The sequence below is a fragment of the Kryptolebias marmoratus genome, linkage group LG12 (assembly GCF_001649575.2).
Source record: "Kryptolebias marmoratus isolate JLee-2015 linkage group LG12, ASM164957v2, whole genome shotgun sequence".
Classification (NCBI taxonomy): domain Eukaryota; kingdom Metazoa; phylum Chordata; class Actinopteri; order Cyprinodontiformes; family Rivulidae; genus Kryptolebias; species Kryptolebias marmoratus.
Genome location: NC_051441.1, coordinates 12,313,762 through 12,331,004, shown reverse-complemented (window position 1 = coordinate 12,331,004; position 17,243 = coordinate 12,313,762). Strand labels below are relative to the sequence as shown.

The 17,243-nt window shown below is 39.7% G+C and overlaps 2 protein-coding genes and 1 long non-coding RNA gene across 3 annotated transcripts; 1 reads left to right on the top strand and 2 right to left on the bottom strand.

The window, feature by feature from the left end:
- Nucleotides 1-27: 27 nt before the first annotated feature.
- LOC108239193 (sterile alpha motif domain-containing protein 9-like) lies at nucleotides 28-11,325 on the bottom strand. The gene is made up of 4 exons (XM_017421770.3): nucleotides 11,258-11,325; nucleotides 10,229-10,284; nucleotides 10,103-10,141; nucleotides 28-6,260 (listed from the first exon to the last, which is right to left on the bottom strand). The coding sequence occupies exons 3-4, from the start codon at nucleotides 10,125-10,127 to the stop codon at nucleotides 1,624-1,626; spliced, it is 4,662 nt and encodes a 1,553-aa protein (XP_017277259.1). The 5' UTR covers nucleotides 10,128-10,141; nucleotides 10,229-10,284; nucleotides 11,258-11,325; the 3' UTR covers nucleotides 28-1,623.
- LOC108239194 lies at nucleotides 7,251-9,117 on the top strand. The gene is made up of 2 exons (XR_005233817.1): nucleotides 7,251-7,610; nucleotides 7,676-9,117. It is a non-coding gene; the product is annotated as an uncharacterized LOC108239194 (long non-coding RNA).
- Nucleotides 11,326-13,036: 1,711 nt separating the features above from the next.
- LOC108239204 (zona pellucida sperm-binding protein 3) lies at nucleotides 13,037-15,697 on the bottom strand. Its single transcript, XM_017421784.3, has 8 exons — nucleotides 15,216-15,697; nucleotides 15,023-15,138; nucleotides 14,827-14,924; nucleotides 14,573-14,744; nucleotides 14,329-14,446; nucleotides 13,730-13,812; nucleotides 13,324-13,397; nucleotides 13,037-13,195 (listed from the first exon to the last, which is right to left on the bottom strand). The coding sequence occupies exons 1-8, from the start codon at nucleotides 15,588-15,590 to the stop codon at nucleotides 13,137-13,139; spliced, it is 1,095 nt and encodes a 364-aa protein (XP_017277273.1). The 5' UTR covers nucleotides 15,591-15,697; the 3' UTR covers nucleotides 13,037-13,136.
- Nucleotides 15,698-17,243: the final 1,546 nt, after the last annotated feature.

Genomic DNA, 17,243 nt, shown 5'->3' with positions numbered 1-17,243 from the left:
TAAAACATGCAGGATAGTGGCCCTCATGGACCAGGATTGGGCACTACTGTTTTAATATGGTTACAGGTACCATTCTCAGGATAATACAGCCAAAAATGCATTTTGTGTGTAAACTGTACCAGAATAAGGTTGACTAACAGTTCCCAGACTTCATTTTTTAAGCTAAAAGTACATGTGGCAAACAAGACTTTGGTTAAAGTATACAGTCATTGCAGGGTGGAAAAAATACAAAAAATAAGAGCATAATGCCAACAAAACTAGATATACTACGAACATTGAATTTACTATTAATTTCTAGGTACTCAAAGGTACTCTTCAAGATTCAATATACTGAATATTAAGTTTTGAGACCAGTTGGTGAGATGACATTTCTGATTACTCCAGAAGTTCCTTCAGCTTGTCTACATCTGCAAAACACACTTCCCTTCACATAGCTGCCTCAGTGCATTTTTATATTATTTATAAAATGGATGTTTTTACTTGGATGTGTTAAATAAGGCATTTCCTTAATATACTGCATTTGTTCTGTTGATAGCAGGCCTTTTGCCTCCTGTTGGTCACTGTTCTGACATCACACACACCTCAGGTTCAAGTGTCTTGAACCGTCCTCCAGTTCTTGCTACCACCGTCTTATCAGCCCAGCCTGGAGAATTTTCTTCTCCAGTGCTGGAGAAGCAAAATCAATTTAGTGCACAATTCCTATCTTCACTCATTTTAGGTGTACGAAAATGTTGATTTGAGACTTTCAATTGATGTCCCCATTTGTCCCCTAATTTATGCTGTTAAAGTAATTATACAGTAATCCTTTCACAATTGAAAAAGTCAGAAGACTGGCTGTTTTTTAATGAATAGCTTTATTTGTGTGTAAATCATTTTTTAGATACTATTAAAAATAAAATTGAATTGGAATGAAAATAGGAAAGAAATACATGAACCAAAAAGATCTGTATGAAATAGATAAAAAATAATAATAATTATGCATTTTTTGCACATGTCCAAAATCTCAAGTCCAAATCTTTTCTATCTTAACATATAATTGTTTGTTTCGTTCATCTTAAAAATGAGACTGATTCTCTGTTCATCAACAAATTCCACTTCTGATATATACACTTGTTAAAAAACAGAACCAAACAACTGTGTTCAACAAGTTTTCAAAAATACATTTTCAGGAAAAAAACATTAAAGTTTTCATATCACATTTAAACACAGTATGTAGACCTTTGCCTATGTTCTTTATGATAAAATATATTTTTAAAAAACTGAGTATAACTTCTTTTCTGAATCCTCTTCCATCTTCTCAAAACAATGATGCTTGTTATTTTAAGTAAGTTTAAGTGTCTTTTGGTACTCATTGAATTTTACATTTTGAACACCTTTGTAATTTATGTACAGTTAATTTACAGGTAAAGTCACAACCAAAACTTCTCAAACAAAAAACAAGTGGAACATTGTCTAACAACTTTGAAAAATAAAACAGCATTGCAAAGGCCATTTATGGCAGCAAAAGTTTAAATAAATCAAAGAGACTGGTCATAATTACCAGAAAGATGGCTAAACTAAGGTTGGCCCACATAGTCTGATTAGAAACATTGTGGCTTTTGAGTAAATTTACCACAGGAAACATTATTTCATCACATGGATGTCTAAAGCAACTACACCATCAAATGAAAAGCCCAAGTAGAAAGTAACCCTTTCATTTCCGTGGGGCATGGAGGCAGAGTAGCGAGGAATGATCCTAATCTTGTTTTTATGACCACATTGCACATACAAGTTTTCATTTTCTGTCCACCCTTCGATTCGTTTCAATTGTTGCACAACTTCCTTGGTTTTCCACACTTCCCCTCCAAGCCATTTGAGCTTTTTTTCACTCAGAGTGCCTTTAATCTGCTTTTCAATAACACTTCTGTGGACAATCTTGTTTAGACCTTTTGCCTTTGCCAGAAAAAAGTGGGTCACAATTCTGCTTTTCCTTTGAGACATGAATTTAATCTTTTGCTCACAGAGTCTCTGAAGGGCATCAATGGCTGATAGAAGGATCTGCAGATCAGCAGAACTCACTTCTTGAGTGGTCTCAGGCCAAAACAGGAGGGAGAGAAGGAAGAGAGCGCTTGCTGATGACATATATTTCCCCTGTGTTTTAAATCTCTTGCTGAGTTCTTGTAGTTTTTGAAGGGAAAAAAGCTTTGAGGAGCCAGGTAGAATACAGTTAAGAGCTATCTGGCAAAAAATGAAATTTGAGAGTTCTGCTTCATCAAGGTCTTTCCACGTCAGGTTTTCTGGGTACATGGCCATAATTTCCTCAAGCTTCTTTGCTGCTCTTTGTGGTTTCTTGTCATAGATTAATGAAAGGATGGCTGTAACATTTCCTCCACCGAGCATGTAGGTTCTCATCTGTCTTTGGAAAGGTGAAAGCTTTGTAGCTTGAGCTACCAGATCAGTGCGGTTGTTTTCAGCTGCTTCATAGCATTCTTTTGGTACTTTGCAGAAAAATCTAGCATATACAGCACTCTTTTTTGTTAACCATTCTCTTGGTTTGTACACTTGCTCTGGATCTCTTGCATCAAGTTCCTCATCTTCTTCACTAATGTCAGTTTGAAAGTAACTGAGGTCTTCAGAAATGCACTCCAGTGCTCGTCTCAGGCTCTTTTCTAACCCTTTTAGCTGTTGATGCAGCCTCTGCCAGGGTATTTTGACCTCCTCTGGTATGTAGTCTGTTAGCAAGTATTTCATCAACTCTGAATATCCAGTGGTGATTGAAAAAACATCAACTCCTGACAGGAACTTTAGCAACCTGCAGCCAACATCCACTTCTCCATAGTATGAACTGTTTAGGCTTACTGTCTCTTTCTTTGGTGTTTTTTCCGAGGCTCGAAAAGCAGAAATTCCTTTGAGGGCAATGTTTATGATTTCAACTCCTCTTTCAGGTGATGGTTCTTTTTCTTCAAGGGTGTCATACAAATGATAAAACCACTTTTTGTAAACTTGTCCCAAAGTGTCAAGGATGAATGTGTCATGTGGAGACAGAGTTTTTGCTATCTCTGCCCACTCAAGAGCCTCTTCAAACCTCTTATTTGTGTAAAGCAGCCGGGCAAGCTGTTGTGCTACATAAGCATCTTTTCCTAATGCTATGTATGCAGCTTTCATGAGATCAACAGCTCTCTGAACACCATCTCTTTCAGCAATGACATTTTCAATAAGCGGTGAAAAGGTTGTGTCTTCAGGATCTCCTCTGGTTTTTTTGTTTCGTCTAATAAAAAGAGCTCTAATCACCCTTAGGAACTGATCTCTGTCAAATCTGTGATTCATGAGTACCTCATCTTTGATGAGCTCCATGGCAATAGAGCTTTGAGGCAAATTTGCAGAGAGTTGTCTCAGAATTTCTTTTGCCACCATGGTATGGATGATCCGAATTGACTGAATGTGTGTTGAACTGTCTCTTAGGTGGATAAAAATAAGTCTAGCTTCTTCACTGAGCAGATCTACAAAGGCATGGTACCGAGTTCCACCCAGTGGAGGAGCAATACCAAGGTATTCCTCACAATGTGACATAGATATGTACGAATCTTTGACGTAGCAATTTAAGAGAGCCACAAATCTGATGAGGCGAGTGATGGGTAATGAATGATCAATTTTTTTTAGAATATTTTTTACAAAACCCTTAATGTAGCTCGGCTCAAAATCTTTACTCATGAGAACAAATGTGATGATAAATTTGAAGTCTTCTTCAAACTGGAGTTTAAGTTGTTCAACCTTTTCCAGAAACAAAGACTTTTCCTCATCTGACAGTTTGTGTGTGACTGCTACTGTTTGAGAAGGTGATGCTCTGCACATTCTTTCAGGATCATTGGATCTGTTGCAGATCAGCAGGATGAAACACAACACAGAGGAACGGATCTTTTTGATTGTAATGACACTCCCAAGATTTCGTCTCAGATCATCAATGTAATCTGGATTTTGGTCCTCCAACAGAAGGAGCACTGGAAGACAGCTGTTCTTGTCATTTTCATCGTGTTCCCTTAGTTTCATGGCATGCTCACAAACAGTTGAGACTTCTGTAGACTGTTTTACGACTGCACATCGTACTTTTGTCTTCCAACTCCAGAGCAGCTGCCGTGCCACTGTACTGCCACCACTGCCAGGCTGATGGTAGACGTTCACACTGTCCACAGGACGCATGTCTTTGCAATTATTAACCACACTGGCCAGAATTGTGCTTGCGTCTGTGCAGGCATCCCGCTCAATGATGCCTCCGCACTTATGCTTGTCAGCAAGCCAGAAGTTGATCCAGTCTATTTTCCCACCTCGATAGAAGTGAAGCTCAGTTTGTTCGATTTCATCCTTGGTCATGATCTCCAGATCTGTGTCATCACACTGGTCAACACTGATAATTTCCAAAGAGTCTAGTATAGCCTCCTCAGTAGACTTTAGGAAACACAAACCTCCATTCGAGACAGGTAATTTCCTTGTAGGTTGATTCTTTGATAGCTGAATGCTTTGAACTGTCGCATCCACGTGACTCAGTGGCATGTTAACAATGCTGATTTCTTTGAGTGCAGTGATGGTACATGACACTTGTGCAAGACTTGACCACTTTTTGTAAATTTCCCTTGACTCTGATATGACTGTTAAGCAATCATGTCCATTCATTTCTGCATAAAACTCATGAAAAGTCTCAACAAGTGGCTGCTCAACATCCGACATCAGCAAGAAGAGGACAATAAATGAACGCCTGGGGAGGATTTCATTGCAGATTAGCGACACAGCTTTTTTCATTTTTTTTTTTCTTGTTTTAATCCAAGTTATTTCATCACAGGGAGCATTCTCACCAGGGAAGTTGTTTCGCCCATTGCAAAAGATCCAACTTACTTGGTCGAAGAGCTTCAAAGACGCGGTGAGGTCAGAGTTTCCCAGTCTTTTGACGTTTTCATAGTCATTAAGAAAATGAAGGGTTGCAGGTTTCTGCTCCTTATATCTGCCACAAAGTCCAGACACTTTAGAATCAGGGTCAAAATCAAACACACAAAAAAGATTCATGTTTACCAAGAAATTTATGTTGTCAAGATGGTCTGGCTGAATTTTGTTCGTCACAACAATATAGAAAAGAGAGTTGTCCATGAGTTTCTTTCCACCTGTTAGAAGAATGGACAGCTTTCTCTTTTGATCTTCTTTGAATTCGAGAGCTGTTTCATTGCTTGAGGATTCAGCCTCTTCTCTCTGTTGATCCTTCTCTTTCAGTCCTTGAATAAAAATAACAAAGTGGTCTTCAGGTATCTGTGATGAACTGGCTCCCACTCTGTAATAAGAAACCTGCTCTTCACGTTTGACTTCGACTTTGCCATCCTTCTCATTGAACTTTGGGACAGCAACATAGTACAATTTATCTTTAACAATGCTGGATTTTGGAATGACATCGTATTCAACAACCCAAGTCTTCTCAGTAGTTTCCTTGTCAAGCACCTCAATGAAGCAGGGGTTCCTTATGCAACTTCTTGCATCAATTTGATGAGCAGATCCTTTGAAGCATCTTTCAATGTAATCTAATGCATCTACAAAGTCTTCCTGATTTTTCAAAGGTATCCCTGTAATTTCACCATGCTTGTGAGTGCCTTTGACTTTATCCATTACTCCAAAATGAATTGTTCCATTGGCTCTCATATTCATACATGCACATGCAAATCTCAAGACTTCACTTGCCACTTTTGATTTAAGTCTTTTTGAGTCTAGCTTGTGTGCAACTTCGAGTGACTTATATTCATGACAAGGAACAATCATGTTGTCAGTTCCTGTTTCTGGGGGAAGTAAATTGTGCTTCACGTACCTGAAGTTCTTTTCACGTGTGTCAAATTTACGATAGTCACAGAAAGCTACATCAGAGTTTAAGGTGTCATTGCATACATTAGGGATATTTCCTTGCTCTTCTCTTTCACATGATTTTTGAGTGTGAGGCTTTGGCTCTTCTTGCAAAACGAAAACATTGTCTTTTTTGTCTTCACTTTTTTTACTGCTGGATCCAGTTTTGTTCTTTATTTTGCACTGTTCTGCCTTTAGAAGATCATCTCTCTTCTTCAGTAGATGTTCAATTTGACCACTTTTCATTCCAATGGTATTACTCAGATATTCCCTTTGTAAAGTTGTGAGAACGGATCCAGTCACCTCCTCTTCCTTCACTCTTATTATATACGGTTCTTTTATTCCAATGGATTTCAACCAGGAGCTCACATGAGATTCTGTCCAATGGTTGTAGGACAATTCATGCCAATCTGTTAAAAAATGGTTAAAATCAGATGTTCAGAAACAGTTTATAAAACATTGCATATTTTCTGTCTGCCATGAGTAGATCAGTAAATGAATACAAATGACAAATCGGCACTACTTGCAAGGGATGTGCAATGATTTCTGAATATTTGGAGTTTAGGTCAAATGAAAAAATACATGATAATCTTATTTATTTACATAGGCACCTGGTAATAACATAGGTTTTTTATTAACTGTGCTTTTCCAGTTGGTGTGATTTTTTAAAATTTTGACACAACACCTACTGCCCATCCCCTGTCCGGAAAAAAAAGAAGAGAAAAACAATTTAGAGTATCTTTCTGTCATTATAATTATTAGTGAAAAGAAACTAAATAGGTTTGCCTTCCTGTGGGCCCACTACCTGCATGAGAGGCCATATGGGCCAGGTGAAGTGTCCAAATGGTGGAGGCCATGGTGCTCTGAACCTAGCTTACCAAAGCTGACTCTTGAGACATGGAATGTCACCTCTCTGGTGGGGAAGGAGCCTGAGCTTAAGTGTGAGGTTGAGAGGTACCAACTAGATGTAGTCAAGCTCACCTCAACACACAGTGTTGGTTCTGGAACCAGTCTTCTTAAGAGGGGCTGGACCATAAGGGTGTCCATAAGCAGGGCACCCATGGCCACAGATCAATGATAGACTTTATAGTCTTCTGATCTGTAGCTATATGTTTTAGATACTTAGGTGAAAAGAGGAGTGGAACTGTCAACTGATCAACACTTGGTGGTGAGTTGGATCAGCTCGAATGGTAAGATGCCAGACAGACCAGAAGACCAAAACGTTTAGTGAAGGTTTGCTGGGAATGCCTGGCAGAAGAACCCATCTGAAGGATCTTCAGTGATTTCAGATTTCTAGTGGGATTGAGAAGAACCTTTTAAATCCCACCAGCATGTCTTCCATGGAGGAAGCTGTGTCTGGGGACTTGGGAGTGGGTCCATCCATAACCAGGGCTGCCAAGTGTGGCAGGAAGAAGGTGGAGGCTGCACCTGCTGGCAGGGTGATTGCGAGTGAGCCAATTGCGCCAGAGGGCGCTCGGTATAAAAGCTGAGGTGATCTGCAGACTGACACTTGTTGTTTTGCTGTTGACACGTCGCGCGCTGCGCTTCCGTGGTGAGCCGTCTTTGTGCCGAGTACAGGTGAGGTTGGCTGCCTGCACATTTACAGCTGCTCGAATATTGTAGTTATACAGCCTTTGATCAGCAGAAACGTACGGGCGTATTCACCTCCACGGTTGGCCGGGAGTGGAGCGATTCCTCCAATAAGTGCGGACATTTGAGAGTCCCAATTGGGTGCAAGTGAGGAGAACGTAGCCTGATCGGTAGGTGGATTCAGTGACGAATCTTGTTTTTATTTTTTTGGTTTTAAATTGTTCTTCTTATTTAGGAATCTCGACCGACCTTAACGCTGCTGCTTTGCCCTGACTGAATTACCGCTTGCGAGGTGGTCGAAGGAGACCGGCGTGTGGGACACCCCCCCCCGAAGACCATAACGAGGAGCGGCTGTGCGCTCCATTCGGGCTGGGAGGCTGGTCGCGCACAGGGACTTTTAATTATTTTTATCTGTACTCTTATTTATATATCTCTTTTATTGCCTGTATTTTAACAATTGGTTTTTTATGTTTACTTTCTTTAAAGGACCGCCGGTGGTGCGCTCGGGCCTGGATGTGGCGTCCCTTTTGGTGTGGTTGTGCCGTGAATAACACAAATAGGTGGAGGGCATTTCAGAGAGTGAGTGACTTCACGGGTGTTGGTTTTGATTTTTTCTTGTTTTGGAGCCTATATCATCCAGGACCTGGTCGTGCCCACCGGTAAGCCTAGTTGGGGTTATTTTGTGTATTTTCTTTTTTTTTCGTTTGTTTATGTACAGGCACTTTTATTTTTGGCAATAAATTATTATTGACTTGAACCCTGTCTGCTGCTGATTGCTAAACCGGACTTGTGTCCTTTCATTAATTCCTGGGTGATGATCCCAGGTGGCGTTGTTGGCAACAAGCCAAATTAATTGAATGCTCGAAGAAAACCTATAAGTGCCACACAAGGTTGTTAAAAAGCTCCATGGTGTCAGAGCTCTGCAGTTGGATGAGAACAGTCCTGAGTTCCTCAAAGCTCTGGATGTTGCTGAGCTGTCTCAGATGATGCACATTTGCAACATTGCATGGACACTGGGGGCAATGCCACAGAATTGGCAGACTGGGGTAGTAGTTTCCCTTTTTAAGAAAGGAGACAGGAGGATGTGTTCCAATTACAGGGGAATCCCACTCCTTAGCCTCTCTGGTAAGGTCTACTCAGGGGTTCTGGAGTAAAGAGTACAGCCTATGGTAGAACATTGGTTTCAGGAAGAACAGTACGAGTTCTGTCCCGGCTGTGGAACACTGGACCAGCTTTTTACTCTCGCTAGGGTTCTTGACGGGGCATGGGAGTTTGCCCAGACAGTCTACATATGTTATGTGGATATGGCGAATGCATTCGGCCAAGTCCACATTCCCTGGGGTACCCAGTGAGGTGTGCTCGGTGAGTCCCTATACAAATGATGCAAAAGTCTGGTTTGCTTTGCCAGCAGTAAGTCGGATCTCATCAGGGTGAGAGTCGGACTCTACCAGGGCTGCTTGTTGTAACTGATTCTATTCATGTCTTTAATGGACAGAATTTCCCCAGGGGACAGAAGAGGTCTGATTTGGTGGCTGCAGATTTCCATCTCTGCTATGTGCAGATGAGGTGGTCTGTCAACGCCATTGTACTGTGATCTCCAGCTCTCACTGGAGCAGTTTTCAGCTAAGTGTGAAGCAGCTGGGATGAAGATCAGCACCTTTAAATATGAGACCTTCGTCCTCAGTAGGAAAAAGGTGGACTATCCTCTCCAGGTTGGGAGTGAAGTGCTGCTTTAAGTGGAGGAATTCAAGTATCTCAGAGTTTGGTTCAAGAGTAAGGGTAGAATGGAGTGAGAGAGCTACAGATGGATCAGTGCAGCTTCCGCAGTATTGCGTATTCTGTACCGGTCCATTATGGTGAAGAGAGAGCTGACCTGCAAGGCAAAACTCTGTTTACCTGCCGATCTACGTTGCTACCCTCATCTATGATCTTGAACTTTGGTTAGTGACCAAAAGAACAAGATTTCAGATACAGGCAGTCAAAATTAGTTTTCTCCACAGAGATAGGGTGAAAAGTTTGGTTTTCAGCCACTGCTCCTCCACATTCAGAGGAGACAGTTGAGGTGGTTCGAGCATCTGATAAGGATGACCCCTGGACGCCTCACACCACCGGAAGCTTTGCTACCCATCATTGACTTTGGTGGAAACATGTGAAAATGTGAAAAATCTATTAGCAGCAGCACACATCTTTATACCTAAAGCCTCTGTTCTATTAGAGGGTTCTTTAGCTGCAGGACTTGGGGTGAGTAAACTTTAAATCACTGCAAGGCCAAATCAAGTGAACACAGTCATTTTAAAGCAAAAACCTAAAACTGGCAACAATCCTAAATCTCATGGTGGCAGCTGAGATTATTGCTCAAGATGGCTTCTTTCTCTACTTTTAAACAGTTTGATGTGCTGACACTTGTGCAATATTGATTAGCCCTACACATACACATACACACACAGGAGAAATTATTGTTTTTAGTGTAATATGGAATCTTTTTTATATACTACTCAAACAAAAAGTTTTGTTGCGGTTGTAAATAAACTGCAGAGATAAATTTGTATATTACAGTTACTGAACATATGGAAATAAATTATACCGTATACATGACCTATTGAGGACCGCAACTAAATGAATGACAGATTTTCATTATAATTGTTTTAGCTATTTTACTTACCCATTTCTGAGGAACTGCAGTCCATTTCTATGGATGTTTCTAAAAGCAGTAAAAGACAAGTTTTAACATTTGTAATATTTAAACTTTTTTCCACTGAGATGGATATTTATAGTAAAGTCTACTTACCGTGTTTAGCTGAAAGTCAGGACTTATGTTATTGTTGACCAATAATCAGTCCTTAACTGTTGGTGAAAAAGCAGCATTAGTTGACATTACACTCATTTTTATTTATTTATTTTCTATGATTATGTACTGTGCAAGGTTGTATTTTTTGAAGATTTTTTTCTTATTATGCCTAAGGAAAATTAAAAAGCAAATTAAGTATCTATCTTGTAGGTGGGGTTGTCCTTTATGCCTTATTTTGGGTTAAGATTTTGTTTTTTAAAATATTATTTAGTTGTTTGGTATGTGTATATGTATTGTCCAGAAGAATGAAATCAGCCCTTGTAAGAGAGAGAGATTGTGAACTAGAGACTCGAGACTAGATGGGAAGGGGGAGGGGATTTCCTCTCAAACTGCACTTGTGTTCATCTCAGTGGAATGCTTTGGAACAAAGCACATTCCAATGTCAAACTTTTTTATGAATGTTTCTTCCACTGAGCCACCAAATCTTTTCAGATTCACTATGTATTTGTTGCGGATTTTTCTACCGATTTAATGACTTGTATTTTTTCTTCCAAAAATAGTTATGCTAAACAAGTTTACAAAAACTGGGGAAATGTTAAAAACAAATAAACCAATAATATAAACGTTTTTTGCATTTCATAGAAAAAGCAGGATCATGTCTGACAAGCCATGATAATTTGGTCCAGTTTACATATATTTAAAAAAAAAAATCAGCTTTTACTTGCATGCATCTCCTCCTGTACAAAGCTGTACATAGCTTTACACCAAGTAACCACAAACAATCTAGATACAGTAACACTACATTTATGAGCCCAAAAACAAATAGCTTACTGTTTTTATCAGGGACTACAGCGAGAAAACACTCGACAATGGTTGCAAAAGGTTATGTTAGCTTTCAAAAACATTCTAACTAAGCCAAGACTTAGTGAACAAAAATGCTATTTCATTTAGATTTTCAAATAAAATCCATAGAATTGGTTTACATGTAGCTATCGTAAAAGTATTTTTTGTTAGGTTGATTGTACTTACCAGCATTTGATTTGTGTAGGCAAATGGTCTCCAGCACACCCACTGCTTCGACTTGCTGAGGTTTCGTTTTGCCTGGTACTGAACAGACCTTGTCCTATTTATTTACTCATTATGGGTGTGACTTGAGCATGACTGTGCCTCGGAGCAGTAAAACTAAAGCTGCATTACCACTGGTTTCAATTCTGTTGTAATAGAAACTTCATGGTAATAGAAACTGAAACAAAATAGTTAAGACTGTCATTAGCATTTGTAAATGACTTTCATTTTTCAATTTTAGTTTTATGCAGTTATTGGTATTTATGCTGTGTAGTGTACATATCACACAAATGCTTTATTTATAAATAGAATAATTTGGTAGAAGAATCAAAAGGTCAGCACATAAGGTTTGCTAATCCTGTATCTAAAAATTTCTCTTTCCCCAGGCTTGAAATGTATTATCTAAAGAGGACTTTCGTAGTTTAGTAGAGTTTTCATGTGGAAGGGAAATGCAATTTTAAAGGTTGTGAACCCTTTAAAAATAAAGTCCTAGCATTCCTTGAAAGACTTTTCATACAAGAGTTTTACGCTAAAATCATTTTATCATGATCAGTCTGGATACATGTAATGAGCTCTCATGTAGGTTGGAAGTAGATTGGATCAGGGGAAGACTGCTATGGTTCAAATACTTTTAAGCAGCCTTGATTGCTTATCTAACAGACTTTTGTAATCATGGTGCGTTTATATTAAATTTAAAAAGGTTTCGAGTAAGGACATGTCACAACTTCAATCTTGAGCTCTGGGGTGAATCTCTGCGTCAAGCAGACTTTCAGTATCTTGGTGTCTTGTTGACAAGCCACAGCAAGATAAACTGTGAGATGGATCACAGCTTTGTTTGCTGTAATGAGGGAATTCAGCTAGTCTGGTGAAGGAGTCGAGTTGAAGAACAGAAATCAGTTTTTGTAGAGCCTGCCTCAAAGTTTGTGCAACAAAACATTAGGGTATCATCCTTTTTAGCAGGACTAGTTTGATTAATTAGCTTTTTTAAAAAAAAAAAAAAATAATTCTGAGTTGTTGAGAAAGGTGAAAGTGGAAACTTCCATTCAATAGATGCCCTCCTGAAAGTGTGGGGGTGTCACACACCCTTCATCTGGAGATGTAACAAAGGTGACTCTTCAGTAGAGTCACCTTATGAAAAGCCAACATAAAAACATTAACTTAGGGTGAAACTATCCTAACGCACCCTGGATGGGATCAGTGTTTCCCTGAATGTTTCAGAAGGTACAGGCTGGACTCGTGGTTAGAAATCCTTCTCCACACAGCTGGGCCTGTCGTGCACAGGAATAGGCTATAAATCCAGCAGTGCAGCAGAACCAGCCAATGGGAGACAAGGCTGGAGATGAGGACAGACCATGAGACTGAGGAGTCAGGAAGAGAACTGCATTCCTATGTTTGGGCATTTTATCAAATTTTCCTGCTCATCAAGACAGGAAGTTATAGAAATGGTGACAGAACATGCAGAGAAGTTCAGTTTTCTTGGAGACTTTTAGCTGCAGAATATAACTGAGCATCTGCATTACTCTAAATCAGTTTATCCTTTGTTTTAGGACAATACTTGTAACCTTTACTGCACACAAGTGTGTATATTTTAGATTACAAAAAAATATAGTATTTAAGAGACTCAAACTTTGTCTATGAAACACCTTGCAAAGACTTTTTGACCAAGTCAACCCATTGTTGATCCAAGCAGTAAGGAAGCCTTTAGGTTTCTGTCGGTGGGCTCAGTCACAGAACAAACGATAATTACTCTGTCTCAATTTTATTAAAGACAAATTCTCTTCAGTAAAAACCTTCCGTCACTTGAAGGTGCTGAGAGTTTGCTGTCCAGACTTTTGTTCTTTTCTCATTCCTTGAGGAAAATCATCAATGGACCGAGGGTCAAACTGTCACAGACCACATCATCTGGAAGTGGGGAAGAAAAGAGAAGTTACAAGAGTTTGCACTTCTGTATGCAATTACAAAGAGTAATAAAAAAAAAAAAAAGGTCTACATTATTAAATGAATTCATCCATTACAAAGTTAGACCATACCTTTAGGCAGCCTTTTCCTGCAGACACTGTTGCAGCACCAACACATGCCATCATTCCCCTCAACATTCACCCATCTGGAAATAAGATGCTTGGCATTTTATCATTCATAAAAGTCAATTATTAAACAGATCAGATTTAAAGCATTTGCTAGTTTGACTATAGATTAACTTTATTTTTACATTACTGAAACACCTGTAGGTGCATCTTCTAGTCACAAATTAAAATGGTCTCAGGGGAATTCTGACCAGTGTAAACTTTAATTACAAATGTCCCTCTCAGTATAACAGTCCCTCCCAGGGGCATTTTTAAAACCAGTTGCAAATTACATAAAAGGTGATGAGAATTTGTAGTTTACCACCACATGTCTCTGACCTCCCAAGACAAAGAAAAATATATGAACGTTTACCTTGAGTGCACATAATTGCAGGCTTTGTTCACAGGACTGCTCTTCAGCTGATGTGTTGCTTTAAGTTGGCAAGTTATATAGATCTTCAACGACAAAAAAAAAAAAAAAAAAAAGTAGTTTAGATCTTATAAGGCTGCGTTTCTGTAGAAAGTTTGAGTAACTGACACCTTACCTATTACAGATAGCTCTTAACCTCTCCAAACTGAGTGTGTTCAGACCGGGTTGATGAGCTAATGGCTAGTCTTAGTGTTCCTTGCAATATCTCATGAGCCGCTGGATTCATTTTAACCATACAGTAATTATTACAACTAAATTAAACGACTTTGGAAGTGGAACCAATGCAAGATGGCTTCCAGTCAAGACAAAAATGGCTCCAACCCTGTCAGTCAGTTTTACAAGCATCGGGCTAAGAATCTGGTGGTAGCTGAGAGTTGTACAGCAGTGTACACTGAGCTTTAGCAGATCATACAAGGTTTATGTTCAAAGCTTTGGCATTAAACATGCTGGTTTTACTCCACCTGAGCTGTGATGTAAAACTGATAGGACTAAATGTTTATAAAATAGTGTTTGCATGAAACCAACAGTTTTGAATGTCTTACAGTGTTCCTTAATTCATTATAAAACAGGAAGGCATCAAGCTGGAACCGAAGCGAATCAGCCGCTGTTCTGGGCAGAAAGAAGGAGTTTAAGCCGCCATCTTTTGCGTCAGTGAAGCACCTGGTAGGAAAAATCATTTTAGTTACAAACACTGATGCAGGAACTGCATGCACCTGATATCTGAAGCTTTAATTTCATGCTTAAAGAAACTGCTTAAACTAGCTTAATGTCCCAGTCTGCTCTCACCCGTGTTGTTCAATGAGGTAGTATCGAGGCACTGATGTGGGGTCAGGGGTCAGAGTGGCAACACAGCTGTCAACAAAGAGCCGCCTTGAATCACGACCAGAGTACCACGCCTTCAGGTACAGGGGTTCACCGAGAAGGTAGGTGTTGGAAAACCGCTCATCTAACCAGTCATCTACACACAGGGGAGATTAATTAAAAATTATTCCTGAAAGCACATTTCTTAAATACAGCCAGCATTTAAACTCCACACCTACCAGTCATCAGTTTCAGAGAGAAAGGAGAACCTCCTGATGAGGTGGAGAAAGATAGAGGCTTCTCCTGCTGCTGAGTCGTGCTGCTCACCGTGTGTTTCCTGACACACAAAAATAAAAATCAAGAAGAATGTCGTCAAGAGAGGAAGGAATTAAAACAAAAGCTTCCCTTTCTTCATGCCAACAAATGAAACCATGCCTTTTGTAGTGGCAGGAGACTGGAACGGCAGCTTCAGTCATCCTTGTAATTCCATGATGACCCACAGCAGGAGAGAAGATCAGGTTGTTGGAGTAGATCACGTCATCATCAGCCACCTAAAGATGAGGAGAACCTCAGGAGTTTTGTTTCAGAACATCAATAAGTGACAAACAAAAAGGCATCAGGAGCTTACAGTTAATTTAGAGCCACAGTCTTGCAAGTCTGCTTCAATGATATACTCATGGTCACCAGCAGGAACAGCTCGGCACTTGCTGCTCTTCGAATACTTGGCATCTCCCAGAAACAGCTCTCCTGGGGACACGAGGCGGCCGGTTCTGTAGAAATCAGCCTGGATGAAGACGATCATGGACGTCTCAGTGCACCGCACGTGGACAGTGGGTTTGTCGCTGCTCTTTGGCCTGCTATCGTCCACTGCAGGAACGGATTTATACTCCCTTCCCTCAGCGTCGATCATCGGGCCTTCTTTGAGAGCTCTGATGGCCTCTGTGACTCCAAAGGCCAAACATGTCAGCAGCGTGAGAGGGAGAGAAACACCTGCAGGCACCATTGTGCCAACAACAAACAGCAGAATCTACTCCTGAACCCAAAGAGAGGGAGAAAATCATAAATTAATGCAGGAAGTTAGAGAGAGCTCTAAATAACCCTCCCAGGAGCTCCAGAAGCTTCCCAGATCAGAACAATCAGATCAGATGGAGAACAGCTGGAATCACTCACTCATCAGCTGGTGACAATTAACCTGTTCATGCCCAAAGTCTTACAAACTGTTGCTAATAAATATATATATTTTTTGTGAACACCATGCACCTAAGCAGCATCTTGTCCCTTTCATTGTATTTATTTGTTTTTATTTATCATTTTATGCCAATAACGATCCCATTTAAAGACCCATTTTTTTAAAAACTTGGCTTTTGATTCCAGTTGAGCAGAAATAATCTGTCTGTTCTTATCATTACTCCTTCATGTATTTATTTACAGTTTTTTTTATTGGTTATTGGTTGTGTTTTAAACTATGGACCTGTGCAGAACTTTGGTGACTCTGGGTGTGTGAAGTGCTTTATAAATAAAGGTTGACTGATTCAACAAAATGCTCTACATGTTCACTGGGATGGCCAACGTGAATTTGTTTCCAAGGGACAGAAAATATGAAAACATCTCTTGCATTAACAGTATTTTCAGTCCAAATGTGTTGAATCTGATTGTTTTTTTTTGCACCCGTCAAATATTTTTATACCTTTTTGTCCTTTACTACCTTGTTAAAAGGAGTTTTCTAAGTTTATCTTGTGTGAAATTTGACAGATCATCAAGGCTGGATGTGACAGAGGTTTGTACGACATGTTTCAAACGTAAGACCTTCTAATAAAGTCCTAAAGAAATCGTGGCTCTGTTTACGATCCATCACTGCAGGCCCCAGCTCCCTGAATGAGATCGGAGAACAGATGGATGGAGAAAGGAGGCCATTTTTCTTCAGATTGATTAGTTTTTGGCTTTCTAACTCGTTCTGCATCAGGGAGCACACCCTCAACTCTCTCAGGGTTAGTTTTCTCTGCAGCTCCTTCATTTCTGTTGTAACTTTCTTTTTTTTGTTTGTTTGTCATTCTTCACCATCCCTCCACTTTCTTGTAGGCGATCTGACTGTATTAAAGTTTTGTAAAATGGTGAAACAATGTCTGCTACTCTGCCAGAAATATTCTGCTACCAACGCTACAAATTCAAATCTAGTAACATGTTGATCTGCAGAGGTGGAATATTTAAAAAGAAAAACAATGAGGTCCTAATAGAGTTGTTGCTGAAATGTATCTGATGCATGACTGACTGGACATTTCAGCCCAGAATAAAACTATTTGTAAACATAATAGCACTGGAATCTAACTTGACATAAAAATGTAAAGTGTGGACCATCTACAGGAGCAAAACGGTCCAGATTTTCCTGATGTGCAGCATGTCCATCTGTTTTGGTTTGTAGTTTGTGCACTTACACATGTTGGCCAGTAGGTAGCAGCATGTCTGAACTGATTAATGTCCTGTGATTTATAGGAGCATCATCAGGACTGTAGGTTGGTGTAGTGAAAACACTGAGGAATTAAATTAGTTTATTGCAAATTATGAATATCAGGCACAGTTTTGTTTCCCATAGTTTACAGCAAGAAGGTTTCCTCCAAATTTAGACACATTACAGGAAAGTTGGATCAGACAATATAAA